Source organism: Schistocerca piceifrons, chromosome 4 (assembly GCF_021461385.2).
Source record: "Schistocerca piceifrons isolate TAMUIC-IGC-003096 chromosome 4, iqSchPice1.1, whole genome shotgun sequence".
Classification (NCBI taxonomy): domain Eukaryota; kingdom Metazoa; phylum Arthropoda; class Insecta; order Orthoptera; family Acrididae; genus Schistocerca; species Schistocerca piceifrons.
The window spans coordinates 612524792-612544289 of NC_060141.1; the positions used below are offsets into that span (position 1 = coordinate 612524792).

At 45.9% G+C, this 19498-nt stretch overlaps 1 protein-coding gene across 1 annotated transcript in view; it reads left to right on the forward strand.

Annotated features, from left to right (window-relative positions):
- Window positions 1-17222, forward strand: part of LOC124795198 — a 31651-nt gene extending 14429 nt beyond the window's left edge. Inside the window, exon 2 of the mRNA XM_047259104.1 lies at window positions 14140-17222. Coding sequence (XP_047115060.1) covers window positions 14140-14973 — 834 coding nt within the window. The 3' untranslated portion in view covers window positions 14974-17222. The remainder of the gene's footprint in view (window positions 1-14139) is intronic.
- Window positions 17223-19498: the final 2276 nt, after the last annotated feature.

Here is a 19498-nt window from a genome sequence, read left to right on the forward strand (position 1 = left end):
CTACACAAAGTACCCTCCATCACGCACCATAAGGTGGCTTGCGGAGAGTAGACACGGATGTAGGTGGCAATCTTTGAGGTGCCTGGTCCAACTTATCTCCAATGTTTGTTAAACCAAACAGATGACTCCGTAGTACAAGATGTTAGGCTCGTTGTTGTTGTTGTTGTGGTCTTCAGTCCTGAGACTGGTTTGATGCAGCTCTCCATGCTACTCTATCCTGTGCAAGCTTCTTCATCTCCCAGTGCCTACTGCAACCTACATCCTTCTGAATCTGCTTAGTGTATTGATCTCTTGGTCTCCCTCTACGATTTTTACCCTCCACCCTGCCCTCCAATGCTAAATTTGTGATCCCTTGATGCCTCAAAACATGTCCTACCAACCGATCCCTTCTTCTAGTCAAGTTGTGCCACAAACTTCTCTTCTCCCCAATCCTATTCAATACCTCCTCATTAGTTACGTGATCTACCTACCTTATCTTCAGCATTCTTCTGTGGCACCACATTTCGAAAGCTTCTATTCTCTTCTTGTCCAAACTGGTTATCGTCCATGTTTCACTTCCATACATGGCTACACTCCATATAAATACTTTCAGAAACGACTTCCTGACACTTAAATCTATACTCGATGTTAACAAATTTCTCTTCTTCAGAAACGATTTCCTTGCCATTGCCAATCTACATTTTATATCCTCTCTACTTCGACCATCATCAGTTATTTTACTCCCTAAATAGCAAAACTCCTTTACTACTTTAAGTGTCTCATTTCCTAATCTAATCCCCTCAGCATCACCCGATTTAATTTGACTACATTCCATTATCCTCGTTTTGCTTTTGTTGATGTTCATCTTATATCCTCCTTTCAAGACACTGGCCATTCCATTCAACTGCTCTTCCAAGTCCTTTGCTGTCTCTGACAGAATTACAATGTCATCGGCGAACCTCAAAGTTTTTATTTCTTCTCCATGGATTTTAATACCTACTCCGAATTTTTCTTTCGTTTCCTTTACTGCTTGCTCAATATACAGATTGAATAACATCGGGGAGAGGCTACAACCCTGTCTCACTCCTTTCCCAACCACTGCTTCCCTTTCATGCCCCTCGACTCTTATAACTGCCATCTGGTTTCTGTACAAATTGTAAATAGCCTTTCGCTCCCTGTATTTTACCCCTGCCATCTTCAGAATTTGAAAGAGAGTATTCCAGTTAACGTTGTCAAAAGCTTTCTTTAAGTCTACAAATGCTAGAAACGTAGGTTTGCCTTTTCTTAATCTTTCTTCTAAGATAAGTCGTAAGGTTAGTATTGCCTCACGTGTTCCAACATTTCTACGGAATCCAAACTGATCTTCCCCGAGGTCCGCTTCTACCAGTTTTTCCATTCGTCTGTAAAGAATTCGCGTTAGTATTTTGCAGCTGTGACTTATTAAACTGATAGTTCGGTAATTTTCACATCTGTCAAAGCGCAATAAAAAAAGAACCACACTGTAATGTCTCTGCAGTCACAGTCTTTCCCAATAGACTGACAGCGATATGTTGCAAAGGAAAATATACCATTCCGGCAAGAGCATATTTTTGTAGTCCATTCGATTCCATATTACCGGCGTAACTAATGCTGTACTATCGTATTATTTTTCCAACTGTGCAACCTGGTGTTATCATGCTGTAATGGAGGATGTAACGTCATATCGCGGTATTCTCCGTACTGTTTTCAAAGGATGAGTTCAGTTTTGGATAATAGTAGTTACAAGTAGACACATTGACTATGAGAGGACAATAGATGATATTCAAATGTGTATTGAGAAAAAATGTAATCGTTATTTCTCTAATTGGAATTAAAACTCTGTCGCAAAAGTAACAGCCTTTAGTTGTTTACATGGATGAGAATTTAAAGAAAATCAAATTAAAAATAAAAGAGAAATTTTTTTTTTTTTTTTTACTTTATTGTTATTTTAAAACCTGTACAACTCAGGTAGGCTGGCAGCGGCACACTACGCCGCTCTTCAGCCGTAGCGTTTTACAAGAGTATAAAACACGGTGAATGACAAAGAACAAAGTGACGGGCAAAAGAGAGAGGTCATAGAGACATAAAAAACACGGAGTCGTTCACATGTGACGATAACAACACGGAAAACACGTCGGCACGGCGCACAAAACACTGATGAGTCCGATGGCACAAGTGAACGTAGGAGTGGGACGGCGGACACCAAAAACACTATACGACGTCACACACACGAGACACAAAAGGCGACGATCTCCGGCGCGCGAATGTTCACTATACGTGTGCGAGTCCGGGGACCTGCCAAGAGAGGAGGAGGAGGAAGGTGAGTGGGAGAGCGAGAGGGGAGAGCAGAGATGCCACGGGCAGGGGAGATAGGGGGGAGGGAGGAAGGGGGAGAGGAAGCCCGGGGGAAGAGGGGGAAGGGAGGGGACAGGGAGACGGAAAAAGAAGGGAAGAGAAGAGAAGGGAGGGAGGGTGCCGAAAGGAAAGGACACGGGAAGTGGGGGGCGGGGCAGGGTCAAAGTTGATAGGAGGGGTAGATGGAGGGGATGAGGACATCATCAGGGAGAGGGAGCTGGCGGAAGCCACCTTGGGAGAGGGTATGGAGGGTGGAGAGATGGAGACCGGGTGGGACGTGGGAATACAGGCGCGGCAGCGGGCGGGGGTGGGAGAGGATCGGGGAAAGGAGCGGGTGAGGAGGATCAAGTTTACGTGAGGTGTACAGAATACGTATCCTTTCAAGAAAAAGGAGGAGGTGGGGGAAGGGGATGAGATCATACAGGATCCGCGTGGGGGAGGGGAGACGGATGCGAGAGGCAAGGCGGAGAGCATGGCGTTCAAGGATTTGGAGGGATTTATAAAAGGTAGGGGGGGCGGAGATCCACGCTGGATGGGCGTAACAAAGGATAGGGCGGATGAGGGATTTATAGGTGTGGAGGATTGTGGAGGGGTCCAGACCCCACGTGCGGCCGGAAAGGAGCTTGAGGAGACGGAGTCGGGAACGTGCCTTGACTTGGATCGTCTGGAGATGGGGAGTCCAGGAGAGGCGACGGTCGAGGGTGACGCCAAGGTACTTAAGGGTGGGAGTGAGGGCGATAGGATGGCCATAGACGGTGAGATAGAAATCAAGGAGGCGGAAGGAAGGGGTGGTTTTGCCTACAATGATCGCCTGGGTTTTGGAGGGATTGACCTTGAGCAACCACTGGTTGCACCAAGCGGTGAACCGGTCAAGATGGGATTGGAGAAGGCGTTGGGAGCGTTGCAGGGTGGGGGTAAGGGCGAGGAAGGCGGTGTCATCGGCAAACTGGAGGAGGTGGACGGGGGGCGACGGCGGCGGCATGTCCGCCGTGTACAAAAGGTACAGAAGGGGGGAGAGGACGGAGCCTTGGGGCACACCGGCGGAGGGGAAAAAGGTGTAGGAATCGGTGTTATGGATGGTGACATAGGAAGGACGGCGGGAGAGAAAGGAACCGATCAGACGGACGTAGTTAATGGGAAGGGCAAAGGTTTGGAGCTTGAAGAGGAGACCGGAATGCCAGACGCGGTCATAAGCGCGTTCGAGGTCGAGTGAGAGGAAGATGGCGGAGCGACGGGAATTAAGCTGTTCGGAAAGGAGATGAGTGAGGTGAAGGAGAAGATCGTCGGAAGAGAAGGATGGCCGAAAGCCACACTGGGTGACGGGAAGGAGGCGGTGCTGGCGGAGATGCTGGTGGATGCGGCGGGTGAGGATAGATTCTAGGACCTTGCTGAAGACCGAGGTAAGGCTGATGGGACGGTAGGAGGAGACGGCGGACGGCGGTTTGCCAGGTTTAAGGAACATGAGGATACGGGAGGTTTTCCACAGGTCGGGGTAGTAACCGGTGGACAGGACTACATTGTAGAGCCTGGCCAGGGTGGAGAGGAAAGAGACAGGAGCTTCACGAAGGTGACGGTAGGTGGCACGATCGTGACCAGGAGCGGTGTTGCGTTTTGTGCGGAGGGTAGCAATGAGATCCTGTGTAGTGATAGGGGCATTGAGTTCCGTGTGTGTAATGTTGTCCAAGTACTGGAAACCAGGAGCGAGGGGAGGGGAAGAGGTGTCAGTTCGATCGCGGATATCCGGGAAGAGGGAGTAATCGAACTGGGGATCATCGGGGACGGAAAATACATCGGAGAGGTAGGAGGCAAAGTGATTGGCCTTACTAAGGGAGTCAGGGAAAGGGTGATCATCATGGAGAAGAGGATAATAGGGGGAGGGTTTAGTTCCGGTAAGGCGACGGAAGGCCGACCAGAACTTGGACGAGTTGATTGGTAGGGTTGCATTTAAACGGGTGCATGTCTGTCGCCAGTCCCGGCGTTTCTTAGCCGCGAGCAAATTACGAACGTGTCGCTGGAGTTGCCGGTGGCGTCGTAGTGTGTCCGGGTCACGCGTGCGGAGGAAGGCACGGTAGAGACGACGGGATTCACGGAGGAGGAGAACGGCCTGTGGGGGTAAGGTAGGACGGTGGAGGTGGATGGCGACAGTAGGAACGTGGGCCTCCACGGCCTCAGACAAGGTCCGCTGGAGAAAGGAGGCGGCATGGGTGACATCGTCAGGGTGGTGGTAGGTGAGAGGGTGGCTATCGACCTGGGTGGAAAGGGTATCCCGGTAGGCATTCCAGTCGGCTCGGGAATAGTCGTGGACATACTTAGGGGGAGGGTCAGTACGAGGGTCGGGGCGAGGGCGACGACCGTCTGAAATGGTGAGGAGGACAGGGAGATGGTCGCTACCAATAGGCTCCAGGACATCCACCGTTATGCGGCCAAGGAGTTTGGGGGAGGAGAGGATATCATCAGGAGTGGAGTTGGATTCAGGACGGGTATGCCGGGGGATGGGGACGAGGTCACCTTGAAGGGTGGAGAGGAACCGATGCCATCGCCGTAACTGGGCAGCGGAACGACTATGGATGTTGAGGTCGGCAGCGATCACGTAGGAGGAAAAGGTACGATCGACGTGGGAGAGGAAGTCGAAGGGAATAGGAGCGTTGGGGCGGACATAGATGGTGGCGCAGGTAACGGTAAGGCCGGGGAAGAAGAGACTAAGGATCAGGTGTTCGGTGGGGTCGGGAAGGAGAGGTTGGAGCCGAACGGGGATCTGGCGGTGGTGACCAATGGCAACTCCGCCACGCGCAATCGGGAGGGGATTATCGGAGCGGTGGAGGAGGTAGGGCGAAGTGTGGACTGTGTGGTGGGGTTGCAGGAAGGTTTCATTGAGGAGGAAGGCATCCACGCGGTGGGTGGCAAGGGTGTGCAGGAACAGGTTTTTGTTGGCGGGAAGGGAGCGGATGTTGTTGAAAAGGATACGTTGCTGTCGCGCCATGACTGGGATTTAAACGAGGGTGTCAAGACGGGAGAAGGTGAAATGGGCCTGGTTGTTGGAGTAGGTGGCGTACATCTTGAGTTGGAAGATGGAACGGGCAGCAAGGGAGATCTGCTGGAGGGTGTGAGGGCGCTGAAAGGGATGAACATTCTGGAGGATGATGGTGAGGAACCTGATGATGTCCTCAGCGGTGGGTGGGGGACGAAGGGAATTGCCAGGAGGGGTGGGGGCGTCCAGAGGACGGACAGGTACGGTGAGTTCAGGAGTGGTTGGAGGGGGTCGGGCTTTACACTTTTGGGAGTAGGTGGGATGAGGGAGATTGCAGGTATTACAGGAGGGAGGGGATTGGAGGTTAGGGCACTGCCGGAGGAAGTGCGCCTGCCGACAATGCGGGCAGGTGGGGGCCTCGCGGCACTCAGCTGTGGGGTGCGCATTATAGCGCAGACACCTCTGGCAGCGCAGGGATTGAGGAGGGGAACGGGAAGGGTCGACCTTGTACCGCTGGTGGAAGAGGAGGGCACCCTCCTTCAGGAGACAGTCAATGGAGGGGGCGTCCTCAGAGAAAACCCGCATAAGGCGGGTGGGGCCGGCCGAGTTGAAAATGCGGCGGACCGCCCGCACCTCCAGCGTGGGATGGGCCTGGAGCTCCACCAACACCTCCTCCTCCGTGATCGACGGACTGAGCCGCGTGATCACGGCGGTGAGGGTCGGCGGGCGACGCGGGCGTTGGGGTTGGCGGGTAGGAGATGGAGAAGGAGCAGGGGTAAGGGAGGCGTTGGGACCAAAACGGGTGATGGGGAGATGGGAGAGGATGTCAGTATGGAGGGTTGGGCTGGGGGAGGAGATGAGAACAGAATCTCGGCGAGGAGTGAGGAGGGAGATGGGGGCACCAGGACAATGCTGGCGAAGGAAGAGGGTGAGGTTCCGGGCTTCAAGGAGAGAGGGATCAGGACGGGAGAGGAGGTAGCGGTAGGAGGAAGGGGGAGAGGAGGAGGATGAGGGGGCAGGGACAGGCGGGGAGACTTCCATGGCATCATGGGTGGGGGAAGGAGGACGAGGCGCAGCCTTTTTGGAAGCAGAGGAAGCAGGGGTGCCACCGGGGCGCTTGACGGCGGTGGAGGAGGTGTGGGGGATGGGAACAACGGGAATGTGGCGGGGAGGGGCAGGTCCCGGGGCCGGAGTCGGCGCCGGAGATGGTGACGGTGACGGTGAAGGCGACGATGACGATGACGGTGGCAGTGGCGGCGGTGATGGCGAAGGTGACGGGGAGAGCTGGGCGTGGGCAGTGGCCCGACGGGCCATCACCCGAGCTGGAGCTGCAGTGACAGGCTGGGGGAGTGGGGGGAAGGGATCAGAACGAGAGGAGCGGGAGGAAGAAGCGGGAGAGGGGGCGACAAAGATAGAGGGTGAAGGGAGAGTGAGGAGAGGGGGAATGGAAGGTGGGGGGTGGGACTGGGCACACCAAGTTATGGTGGTGGAGGCGGCGGAAGGGGAGGTATAGACAATGGCGGTGGTGGTAGTAGTGACAGTGGTGGTGGGGGCGGACATGACGGGAGAGAGAAACAAGAACGAACAGAACGAAGAGGAGAGGACAGAAACTGGGGACAGACAAAGACGAAGACGGATGAAGGCGAAGACGGCCGTAGACCAGGGTCAGGACGGCGGCGATGGTGGCGACCAGGCGGCACCGGATGGCGGCGGCGGCGGCTGGCGGCGGCGGCGGCGGCGGCGGCGGCCGGCACCGGACGGCGGCGGCGGCGGCGAGCACCGGCAGGCGGCGACCAGGCGGCGAAGGCGGCGGCGGCGGCGGCGGCGAGCACCGGCAGGCGGCGACCAGGCGGGGGCGGCGAGCCCCGGCAGGCGGCGACGGCGGCGGCGGCGGCGGCGGCGGCGGCGGCTGTAAGGACCGGAAGGCGGCGACCAAGCGGCGGCGGCGGCTGTAAGGACCGGAAGGCGGCGACCAAGCGGCGGCGGCGGCGGCGGCGGCGGCGGCGGCAAATAGACGACACGGCAGGGATCTTCCACGTCGAAGGCGCACCCTGAGAGTAGCCCAGGCAGTGAAACTCTTCGATGAAGAAGAGAGGGAATCCAACCCTCAATAAAAGAGAAAAAAATGAACTACGTTAAAATATCTTCTGTGCCACCTTCCTTGTATGTTTAGTGTTTCATTCTCTTATGCGATACACAAAGTAAATGTTAATTAATTAACAATAAATCAATAATTAAGCAAATGTTCTTGAACGTGGCTTTGTACGAGGGTTACGCAGAAAATAATGCAATGAAGTTTTTTCTCAGCCGAAAACAATGCTACGAATGTGAAACGTTACGTACGTATTATTTGAAGTCTCCTGAGTGAGTGCGCCAAGTTTCCGTCACTTCCAACAGATAGCGTAGCTGCGGGACAGTTCCAAAATGGCGTCTGTAGGTGATGACATACGTTACAAGCAACGTGCCGTCATTGAATTTCTTACTGCAGAGAAAGAAACTGTGGAGAATATTGACAATCGGTTGTGCAAAGTCTGTGAACATTTGCTGTCGACAGAAGTACAGTTAGTGGCAGAGCACAGAGGATAAGGTTATCAGAAGGCGGTTGGGCGGAGCTCCACGATATGCAGCAGTCTCGGAGACCATGCACAGCTGTCACACCTCACATGTTGCAGCGGCTGATGTCGTTCGCGAGGAGAGACGCATTACGACTCGACAGTTGGTGCTGCATCTGTCAATGATGAGGTGATTCACACGGTGAAGCACTGGCTCTGTCACCAGAAAAATGATTGGTACCGACACGACATACACGCCTTTGCTTCGTGCTAGAGGAAGGCCACAGAATGGGGAGGAGATTACGTGCAAAAGCCGGGGGTGCAGATAAAACACCATTCTTTCACGCGTGTAATTCTCATTATGTTCAATGAAGAATTTTTGTAGAAAAAAATGCGGTGCGGTACTTTCTGGGCAACCCTCGTAACTACACACTCAAAGAGATGAGGTGTGTCAGGTGTAAGACCTGGATGTACATAATTGTGTGATTTTAATGACTTTTATTTAACATGGATCATTAACTTTAGGCCATGACTAAACTGTTATGATTACCATTTTCGAAACTCCAATCTTAAGCACTCTAGTAGTAGACCTCTGTATTATTGCACTTGGTGAGAAAGCGCTTTGGTCGGCTTATCGTGAGTTTTTATCGTGATATTTCACGAAAATACCCTTAACCCCTTTCATAATACCGGGTGATCAAAAAGTCAGTGTAAATTTGAAAACTTAATAAACCACGGAATAATGTAGATAGAGAGGTAAAAATTGACACACATGCTTGGAATGACATGGGGTTTTATTAGAACCAAAACAAACACCCCATATTGCTAGACGCGTGAAAGATCTCTTGCGTGCGTAGTTTGGTGATGATCGTGTGCTCAGCCGCCACTTTCGACACCCTTGGCCTCCCAGGTCCCCAGGCCTCAGTCCGTGCCATTATTGGCTTTGGGGTTACCTGAAGTCGCAAGTGTATCGTGATCGACCGACATCTCTAGGGATGCTGAAAGACAACATCTGACGCCAATGCCTCACCATAACTCCGGACATGCTTTACAGTGCTGTTCACAACATTAGTCCTCGACTACAGCTATTGTTGAGGAATGATGGTGGACACATTAAGCATTTCCTGGAAAGAACATCATCTTTGCTTTGTCTTACTTTGTTATGCTAATTATTGCTATTCTGACCAGATGAAGTGCCATCTGTCGGACATTTTTTGAACGTTTGTATTTTTTTTGGTTCTAATAAAACCCCATGTCATTCCAAGCACGTGTGTCAATTTGTACCTCTCTATCTACATTATTCCGTGATTTATTCAGTTTTCAAATTTATACTGACTTTATGATCATCCGGTATATACACAACTATCTTAAAATCATTCTCGATGTGATGTGCTTTCCTTAGTCAGCACTGGACCTCTTTACTCTAACGTCACTGCGTGCTTCCGATAACGGCTACAGGAGGCCAAGTTCGATAATATCGTGGTTGGGTAGTACTTATAGAGTAGTGCATGATTTTGAAAATTTTCTGTTGTTGTTGTGATCTTCTATCTGTAGCCTGGGATGATGCAGCTCTCCACGCTAGTCTATTCTCCACTAGCATCTTCATCTCTGCACGACTAACTCTGTCCACATCCATTTGAACTTGCTTACTGTATTCATACGTTGGTCCCCCTCTGCAACCCATCAGTCTATTACTAAACTGATGAGTACTTGATGCCTCAGGATATGTCCTGTCAACCGATCCCTACTTTTAGTCAAGTTGTGGCATAAATCTCTTTTTCTTCCAGTTCGATTCTGTACTTTCACGTAAGTTATTCTATCTACTCATATAATTTTTAGCGCTCTTCTTTAACTCCAAATTTCAAAGGCTTCTGTTCTCTTCTTCTTTGAGCTGCATATCATCGATGTTTCACGTCCACGCAAGGCTACACACCAGACGAATATAATAAATTCAGAAAATTGTTTCGTGTGTAAGTTATCATCGCTTACCTTGTCGGTTGTCATCTTTGCGTGTGTTACCTATTTCTATGTTTAAAAGTATTCTGCCCAACATAATGAGACTCGTGAAGAAGCTAACTGGTGCACAAAGGAGAAAACTATCTAGTGAACGAATAAAGGTATATCACGCTCAAGTTAAAATATTTAGTGAATACTTTTCTAAGACTGCACATGCAAATTGCAACCGCCCTATCTGTAGTAGTAATATTAATTGCTAAAGGTGAAATTTTAACACCATTAGATGAAAGTTTTGGTGTTGGTGAAATGAGTGGCGATAGTGGCAATAGAATTAGAAATAGAAAGGACGCTGTTGTTCATGTTGATGTGGCTTTAAAGTCGGGAGCTTGTAAAGGTTGCATGGAGTTTGGGGACACAGAACTAGAGGAAGACAGTATCGGTGACAAGAGAAGTTGTGAAGAGTGTATGGATGTAAACACGACAGTTGACGCAGGAGGTGCTAGTACACATGTGGACTTTGCAAAAAAATTGTGTTTTAAAGATGCGAAAAATGAAAAAAGAAAAATTCAAAGACCCTGCGAATTGGGTCAATAACGATGCAGTATGAGAGTTTATTGGTGCTGCACCGCTAGGCAAAACGTAAGTGGGATTTTGATTACTCAAAATGAGAGTATTATACTCGTATTTTCTACTTAGAATACTCAGTAAACCATCAAATGGAGAAGAGAATTTCGGGCAGTGGTTTGTTTTTTCTTTGAAGATGTGACGTATTTTGCCTCATTTGCAGACTCTTGTAATAGGAGGAAGTTGAAAAATGATAATAACTGAAATGAATCAAACTCTTTTAATAGTTTTAAAAACTATTTGCCTCTTTTCTTTTCGTCCTTTGAATGAACCACTTCGGTTTGATTTGTTTCGTTGTTACTCTACGGTGAAATTAACTGTTGCGCTTCCTTTCTAGGGATGTAACTATTATTATTTCTTGCTATCAGTTTATTGTAATGTAATTGTAAATTGTCCCATATCCATTGTTTCTTCTTATTATGTGTTAATTCTAATATTTATAAAAATTGTAATTATGACTTGTCCCTATCCACGTGTGGCAACACACAATAGGGTTTCTGAGATCAACAAAAGTCACATCAAATCATAAGAAAACCTACTACATACTCCATATTCAGAACCCAAGAACATTTACGTCGAAATTGCTCCTCCCCTCACTCTGATGTAGTATTCCTTTTTACAGCAAAGAGACAACTGTAAGCAGAAAGATCAATTTGATCCTGACAGTCCTTGACATGTTTCTTTTAAGTAATTACATTAATACATATTCGTGATGTGGTCGTTTTCCACAGAAAGTATATAAATATTCGTTGTTTAAATTCAAACAACTTTATCTTGCTATAGTTTAATATTTATTTACGTTCTAGACGCGTTTCGCCTTTTATACGTATTACGACACCTTTAGTGGATTTAATCTAGAATAATACAGGCTTCTTGCTCGTAACAGTTCACGTCATAATTTTTACGTGAATACATTATTCTTAATAGAATTATTTCATGGAGGTGGTATTGTACAGCTTTAATGGATGTTAAGAACTGCGTTAAGCAATGCACAACTGTATTAGTACATTTTATTAGAGACGATCGATTTCGATCTGGTATCAGATCACCATAGGATCTAAAACAACAGCTATGTAAATACAAATGCGTAGCTAATGTGAGGCATTTTTTGAACCAGATGATGGTTTGATCCTAGACAGAAACCGACTGTCTCTAATAAAGTATAGTGATACAGCTGTTTGCATAGCTGAGATGTTTTTTTGGACCCGATGACAGTCTGATCCTTGACCGAAATGGATCTTCTCTAACGAAATATACTGGAGGAGTTCTGTATTGCATAATACAGTTCATAACATTACTTATGTTATTTGTAACATTTATGTACAGCATACACAAATAATAAAAGGGACACCAGGCGAACAAACAGTATTGCGACAGAATTCGCTCACAGATATCACGAGAAAAATCTTCAGTCCTCGCCTGAGCAGTAGTGTTGTTTTACATCATTTAAATAACGAAGTATGAAAATTACAAAACGAGCAGATCTCTATTTTGATATACGTTAACTTTTCATAAGGAAAGCGACAGTGTGACCCTTAACCTAAGAGCAGATCTCGGCAAGTAGGAAGAACAACTGTAAGTGATAATTTATTCATGTAAACATTATTCTGTGATTATATTTTCATTCAGTGATGCTCCACAGCTCTTACGTATTTGAAAAATGTCATATAAACATCATGACACGCTAGTAAAAAAACTTGTTTTACACAACAAGTTGCCGGCCGCGGTGGCCGAGCTGTTCTAGGCGCTTCAGTCCGGAACCGCGCAACTGCTACGGTCGCAGGTTCGAATTCTGCCTCGGGCATGGATGTGTGTGATGTCCTTGGGTTGGTTAGGTTTAAGTAGTTCTGCGTTCTAGGGGACTGATGACCTCAGATGTTAAGTCTCATGGTGCTCAGAGCCATCTGAACACAACTAGTTTCAGTCGTCTGAGCATCATCAGGTTCATTAAATTCTTCACAGTACCATGATAGGTGAATTATAAAACCGTTATCCTGAGGTCATAAAATCATGAATAATACACTGTCATCATATCACAATATAAATTACGTCTCACTCTAAGCAGTACCGACATGGATGTATACACTGCCTAGCAAAATTTTTATAGATTGATGACATAATTTATATTACCTACCAATATGATCCATGGTTTTATCACCTGACGACAGCGATTTTATATTTAGCCTAACATGATGCTATGAATTGTTTTATGAAGCTGATGATGGTCACACGACTGAAACTGGTTGTATAATTATAATATTTTACTAGCAATTCAAGGCGCTAATATGACATTTTTCCATTATGCTGTGGATTGTGTCCAATGTGTAAGTATCCATGTAAAACTGAAACTATATTATTTCCGTATTAAATCCACTGAGAAATGCGTTTCATATACGATGGTTGGAACTTAAATAGTGACAACTATTTATTCTCCACCAATACAAAAGAGTTGCATGTTTGCACCTGTTACCGTCCTTCAGAGTAGTCACCAGCGTTGTGTAGAACCCGTTGCCATCGATGTGGAAGGCGTTGTATACCGTTAGCACAGACTGTTCTGTTGATGGTGCGAATGGAGCGGTCTACTGCCTGTCGAATCTCTGGAACAGTTCTGAAGCGAATACCACTTTCAGAATCAAATCAAAATCACAAGGACTTAAGTCCGGGGAGTATGGTGAATGGTACAGTACTTCCCCACCCGGCCGCAGTGACCGTGCGGTTCTAGGCGCTACAGTCTGGAACCGAGCGACCGCTGCGGTCGTAGGTTCGAATCCTGCCTCGGGTATGGATGTGTGTGATGTCCTTAGGTTAGTTAGGTTTAATTAGTTCTAAGTTCTAGGCGACTGATGACCTCAGAAGTTAAGTCGCATAGTGCTCAGAGCCATTTGAACCATTTTTGAAGTACTTCCCAGTCCAACGACCGAAGAGAGCAGCCACAGATTGCACTGTATGCGCCCGCGCATTGTCGTGCAAAATTATGGGTGGGTTGCGCAGAGAGTGTCGCCGCTTTTTTGGCAAAGCTGGTCGCGGGTAATGCTCCAAAACCGAACAGTAGTACGACTTAAGTCCGTATGACGTTGATATGATTCCGGAGATGAAGGAACCACTTCGTGGCATTAGCTTCAGAACTGTTCCAGAGATTTAATAGGCAGTAGACCGCCCCATTCGCACCATCAACAGAACAGGCTCTGCTAACGGTATACTACGCCTTCCACATCGTTGGCAACGGGTTCTACACAACGCTGGTGAATACTTTGAAGGACAGTAACAGGTGTAAACATGTAACTCTTTTGTATCGGTTGTGAATAAATAGTTGCCACCATTTAAGTTCCAACACTCGAAAAAAGACTAAATGCGTCTAGAATGTAAACAAATATCAGAGTGCAACAAGAAAAAGTCGACAGAATTTATAAAGCGAAGGATGCCGTTATTGATTAAATGTTTGGTAACGTGGAATCTTAATTTTGTAGGACAACAGAAATGTTTATGAAAACTATAGACGTATGGGGGAGGGCGGGGTGGTTCGTGGTGCTGAAAAATCTGTGACCTAGGGCACCACTGCCTGTAAATCTGTCTCTATTGTAATTTCACGATTTCATTGCTTGAACAACACTTTAAGGAAATTCAACTCACGAAATCTACTACTATCAAAAGTTGTAGTAAATAAATTTCCCGGTTCCTATGTTGCAGATAATTCTTTTGCTTTTGTCGCTGCTGTCGGCTGCTGCCTCAGTCGGTGATGGCACCTCTAGTGTCGCCGGTACTGCGAAACCTCCACCAGCCGGAGCCGTCGGTAGCTTCCCGGGACAGAAGAGGCGCGCACCTGACAGGAAACTTCCAGCCAGCGCGCAAGGTCAGGGAACGCAGACCCGCCGACCAACACGGAAGCCAGCGAAACAGCGGCCTGCCAGGAGACCGCAGCGCAGACCTGTCCAGCAGGGCAACACGCAGGACACGAACGCCAACCAGGCGGGAGCAGCTGCGTCCGACCCCTGGCAGACTCCTTCCTACCTCGTTTGCTATCTGTACCCTGCACCCCCAGTCTACCAGGATATCAGTCCAAATCAGCCATTTGCCGCCACCAGCAACGGAGCTGTGTATCCGCCTTACATTGGTTACAAAATCTCAGCACCGACGAATGTGGGAAGCGGCGCATCTGACGATTCGGTGAATAAGATGTTTGTGCCGCAAATGGGGTACCCTAGCCCACTTTATCCATCGAGACTAGTATGTCCGCTTCACCAATCTGTGAGCGCGTACAATACAGTTTCACCACTGCCAGTTGCACAATATGTTGACAATGATTCAGACGACACGCCGGCTACTAATGATCCTAATATATTTGTTGTGGATACAGATGCTGGAATGTTCAATTATCCTTACAATGGGGAATCCCCAATGCCCTACGACAATGTCTACGGACCATCTGGGCTTGCACCAGAGAATATGTACCCAAATGGTGGCTATGGGGCACCTCAAGCATTTGGTTACCCACTTCAATTTCCCTTTCGAGCTAATTTATGATCAAATATTTTTTTCAGATGACCGTCAACAGCATCAAAATACTTGGAGCAATGCATGATACACACTATGCTGTCTTACAGTACATTTATCCACAACCAGTTTCGATCATGGACCGTCTTCACAATGGAAAAACATCTATTGCGACAACTTCACATGGCATACATGCTATTTAACCACGGAAGTGTAAGCCGTTGCTGACGTGAAAACGTAAGAAAACTCATGCTTAACTCCGTCATTCAGGCTTAACCAAGCAGAAAACATCGTTGAAAACACGGAAACAATATAAGAGCAGTAAGTCCACAGTAGGTTGTGCCTGAGGAATGGCGCTGCCCACTTACTGCTCTTACATGTTTTGATGTTTTCAATGCTGTTTTCTGCTTGCTTAAGCCTGTATTGTGGCATTAAGTATCAACTCTTACGTTTTCCAATCAGCAATGGCGTATACATTCCTGGTTAAACAGCATGTATACCATGTGAAATTGTCACCGTAGATATTTTTCCACTGTGTGTGATCAAAACCGGTAGTGAATAAATGTATTGTAAGGCAGCACAGTCTGTATCATGCATTTCTCCAAGTAATTTCTGATGCTGCACACACTCGTTATGGATTATGGAAATGTTTATTACAAAATAAAAGAACAGAAAATGTTTTCATTTAAAAATTTACAGTGGCAGTAAAAAAGACCATTGATGTGATTCGTTTTTCGGAACGTTTACACAGAGTATGTCGTGAGCTGCGACTGATTATTCCGAAAGGCTTAAAAAAATTTAACTGCGCTTAAATCCCTTCTCAAAATGATAGCGACTGTTTCACACAAGTATAGGAAGTATATATCTTTTTCATGTAATGTGCCATGTAAAATCCAATTTGATGTAAATAAACTGGGAGAGCATCGCCGTGCTTTATTTCTACTCAGCTGCACAGCACTATACTTCTGTTGGTGATCATTCTTAGCTCATCCAAGCATCAGCTCTCTTTGTGATAAACTAACCGCGAAGAACATTAGGACGGCAAGAAATTTCTCTATTGTGAATTCTTTGATAAGGGTATTTGCAAACGCATATATTTCAGAATCTTTCCGTGGGAATTCACATCCTGAATATGTTTTAAGAACGAAAACGCTGTTAGCTAATTTCGACCGTTGGACATTCTCAAGTGCCTGAAATACATCCACAAAAAGTTGACTGGCTTACACATTACAATTGTATGTGTGGTGTCTGTTCTTTCGGGTATGTTCGAAAGCACAGGCTGCGCAAAGTCGTGATTCCGCGCCCGTATGTTTACCTGCTGAAAGACAAATAACGACGTCGGCCGCATTAACGTACTGAAATAATCCAATGGCGACAAGTGATAATTTGTGTCGCGCTTTATGCGTGCGATCGCCTAACACCTTGGCTAACCGAGTACGTTTCACGTACAACCCAAATTCTCAACTTGTCACACACTGCTTCTGTAGCGGCCCTCTGGCCATTTTCCTCATTGCTCGCAGCATCACGCATGATTTCTGTAGGAGGTACATCAACACTGAAGATATCATGAAGTACCGTCAAGGCTTCATTATATGTGTGGTATCAGTTCTTTCCCTACCTTTCTTCATATGCAGAATGACTCATGGGGGCGTAAATGTCGAGAAATAACCCAAAGCGGATGAGAAACGTTGAACACGTGACGTCACATCGTCGCAAGTGTAGTGTCTGGGCTTGTCGATCCTGCCATAGCCGGTAGGGGGCAGTGCTACACATCGCACATTGCGTGATGCAATACTTGCATTCAAGCAAACGGTACGAAGTTCAAACATCTTTTGAAAAAGTGGCCTTTTGTAAGGGTAGAGTCACAGAATTGCTATCCTTCATGTAACCAAACGAAAGCTGTTCTTATTTTGTGTTTCTTTCCTTTTCTCCCTTCTTTCCTTATTTACAAACTTTATTTAGTACAGAAAACTTCGGTCACTTACTGGTAACGTCGCAATTTTGGAAGCTTTACTGATTTACTTGTGACGCAGTACGGTACGTTTTGTTGTACTGTACTTTACAATAAAGTAGTGGAGACCGCGAAACCGATAAATAAAATAATGTTACCTCAATGTAAACGCATAACCGTCTGACGCAATGAAAAACAATACTGCTTGTCCACCGCAGGGCTCGATCCCTGAACCCGAGCCGCTAAAGTTGCATATGTAAACCCGGAGCCACGCCACGCGGACTTGAATGCTTGACCTGATTAGGGAATATATATATATATATATATATATATATATATATATATATATATGTGTGTGTGTGTGTGTGTGTGTGTGTGTGTGTGTGTGTGTGTGTGCGTGTGTGTGTGCGCGCTTGTGTGGACGGATCGGTACGCCCAACCGCTGCTCGTGCAGCGAGGTACGTCATCGGGTGACGTCACATGTTAAACATGTGTGTAAAAAATTTCAAAATAAAAAAATTAAATAAAAATAAATAAAAAATTTTCAACTTGACTACATGCCATTTACGCTTTTAGAATTTGTTTTGCTTCATAGCACAACAGTAGAGGTATACAGACATTGTATGTTTTTATGTATATAGTCTGTTACTGTATTTTAACACACTACTTTGTTTATGTACCTTTAAACTTCTTGAAAATTCCTGTAGACCTTTGTTAATACTTTAGTAGTTTCTGTTTCATTTTATGCACCGACTAGTGTGCCCCATTAGGGAGTCTGGCATAATCTCTAGTTTTTCTAACTTGGTGCTGCAAATCCCAATTTTACATCTAACGTAACATACGATGTATGATCTTCGGATTTGGCACTGTTAAAAGGGCAAGATTTAGTTACGCTCGTTTCTTTGCAACTATAGATACTGCTACAATATTGTACCACATAATGCAACAATTTGTGTGTTTCATGCACATAGTTCCGAAAAATCTCCTTTTTCCTCCACATGATACCAGAAGGTTCCAACATCTGTGCTGTCATATGCCAATAGATAACTGGGGCAAATATGTACCCTGAATTGAGGCTGCTAAGTACTGGCATGAATTAATCCACCTTTACTTCCTCTACTTTACACCTGGCGTACATACTGCGAAAATCAAATAAGCTGATCAGCATAAGCCTGTGAGTACGTGATCAGACAGTAATACGGTATTAAATGTTTCGAAATTTTTACAACTTTCAAATTGTTGCATCTTTTTGTATACCGTTATGTACTGATATGAATATACGCCATTCAGGCAGATAAGATTCCATACTGTTGCATTATATCACCATACTTGGGTAATAGAAAAATTGCGCCCTTTTCATATATAATCTGCTACTGTTTTTAATATAATACATAATGTATAAATCTTTAATACATTTAAATATCCAGTTACATACCGTTAATGTATCACTAACATCTGATTTTGAACATCGTATGGCATGGCCCAGTGGGAGAGTCCGACGTAATCTTCTGTATTTCTTACTTGGTACTGTAAATTCCAACACTACATTTACCATGAAACATGATAAAGTTCAGTTCTTAACTTTCAATAAGGTTGTTCTTCTAGTTACGCTATCGCCATTTTGAACTGTTGCTGCTGCTTCAGAAATGTATACGTTGCTAAATAAATTTTTTCGTGTGTTTTATGCAGATAATATCGATAAAACTCTTGTTCCATTCACATCATACTGAACGTTTCATACTTAGGTGATTTCATAACCTAATACGTAGCTAGGGCGAACATACAATTTGGATAGCGACAGTTAACTGCTAGTATGATTCAGCCTATCTTTACTATATCTACTGCATATTGTAAGACGCAAGTATGTACCAACACAATCTCTAACAGATACCTAGGCAATCTGTAATGTATAACGAGTACGACTCACATACCGTTGTTTTGTTATTGTAGCTTATAATCTATCGATTTGTGTCTCGATTTGTGATCTGCTTGTAACGCTTAAGTGTAACGAACATAACTTGCCAGAAAATATTGCAGCACAACCGTACATAGTATTATCGACCATCCACGGATATAATTCTAAGCATCTTTGGCTACATCATAACAGCTGTGTCTGTGTTATGATATGGCAGCTTTCTGTATGCGTATTACCAATGGACGTAGTCTAGGGCACTACTGGATTGTATTTATGATACGAAAGCACATGAAAACGACGTGTGCTGTTGCATATGTACTGGCTGTTTAGTCAAATTTGATGTGAAGCTTGAGGCTTGTGATAAGTAAATAACTTCGTCTATCAGGTATATATGTACGCCAGATCTTTCATGTAGATAGATCTGTATAAAACAATGTCTCCCTTTTTGCGGATGTATTTCAGGTGCTTAAAAATGACCGAGGTCGAAATTAACTAATAGCATAAACAATAAATATATTATAGCCTGCTTGTACCATGTTTTCGTTCTTAAAATATTTACTTCATATTAACTATATGTAGGAACAGTAGTCATTGACGTCAAATTCTCTCTGTCTCCCTCTTCCTCTATCTCTCTAAACCAGGGACTGAAGCGTGAACTGAATATCCCTCGCATGAAAGTAGTAGAAGTC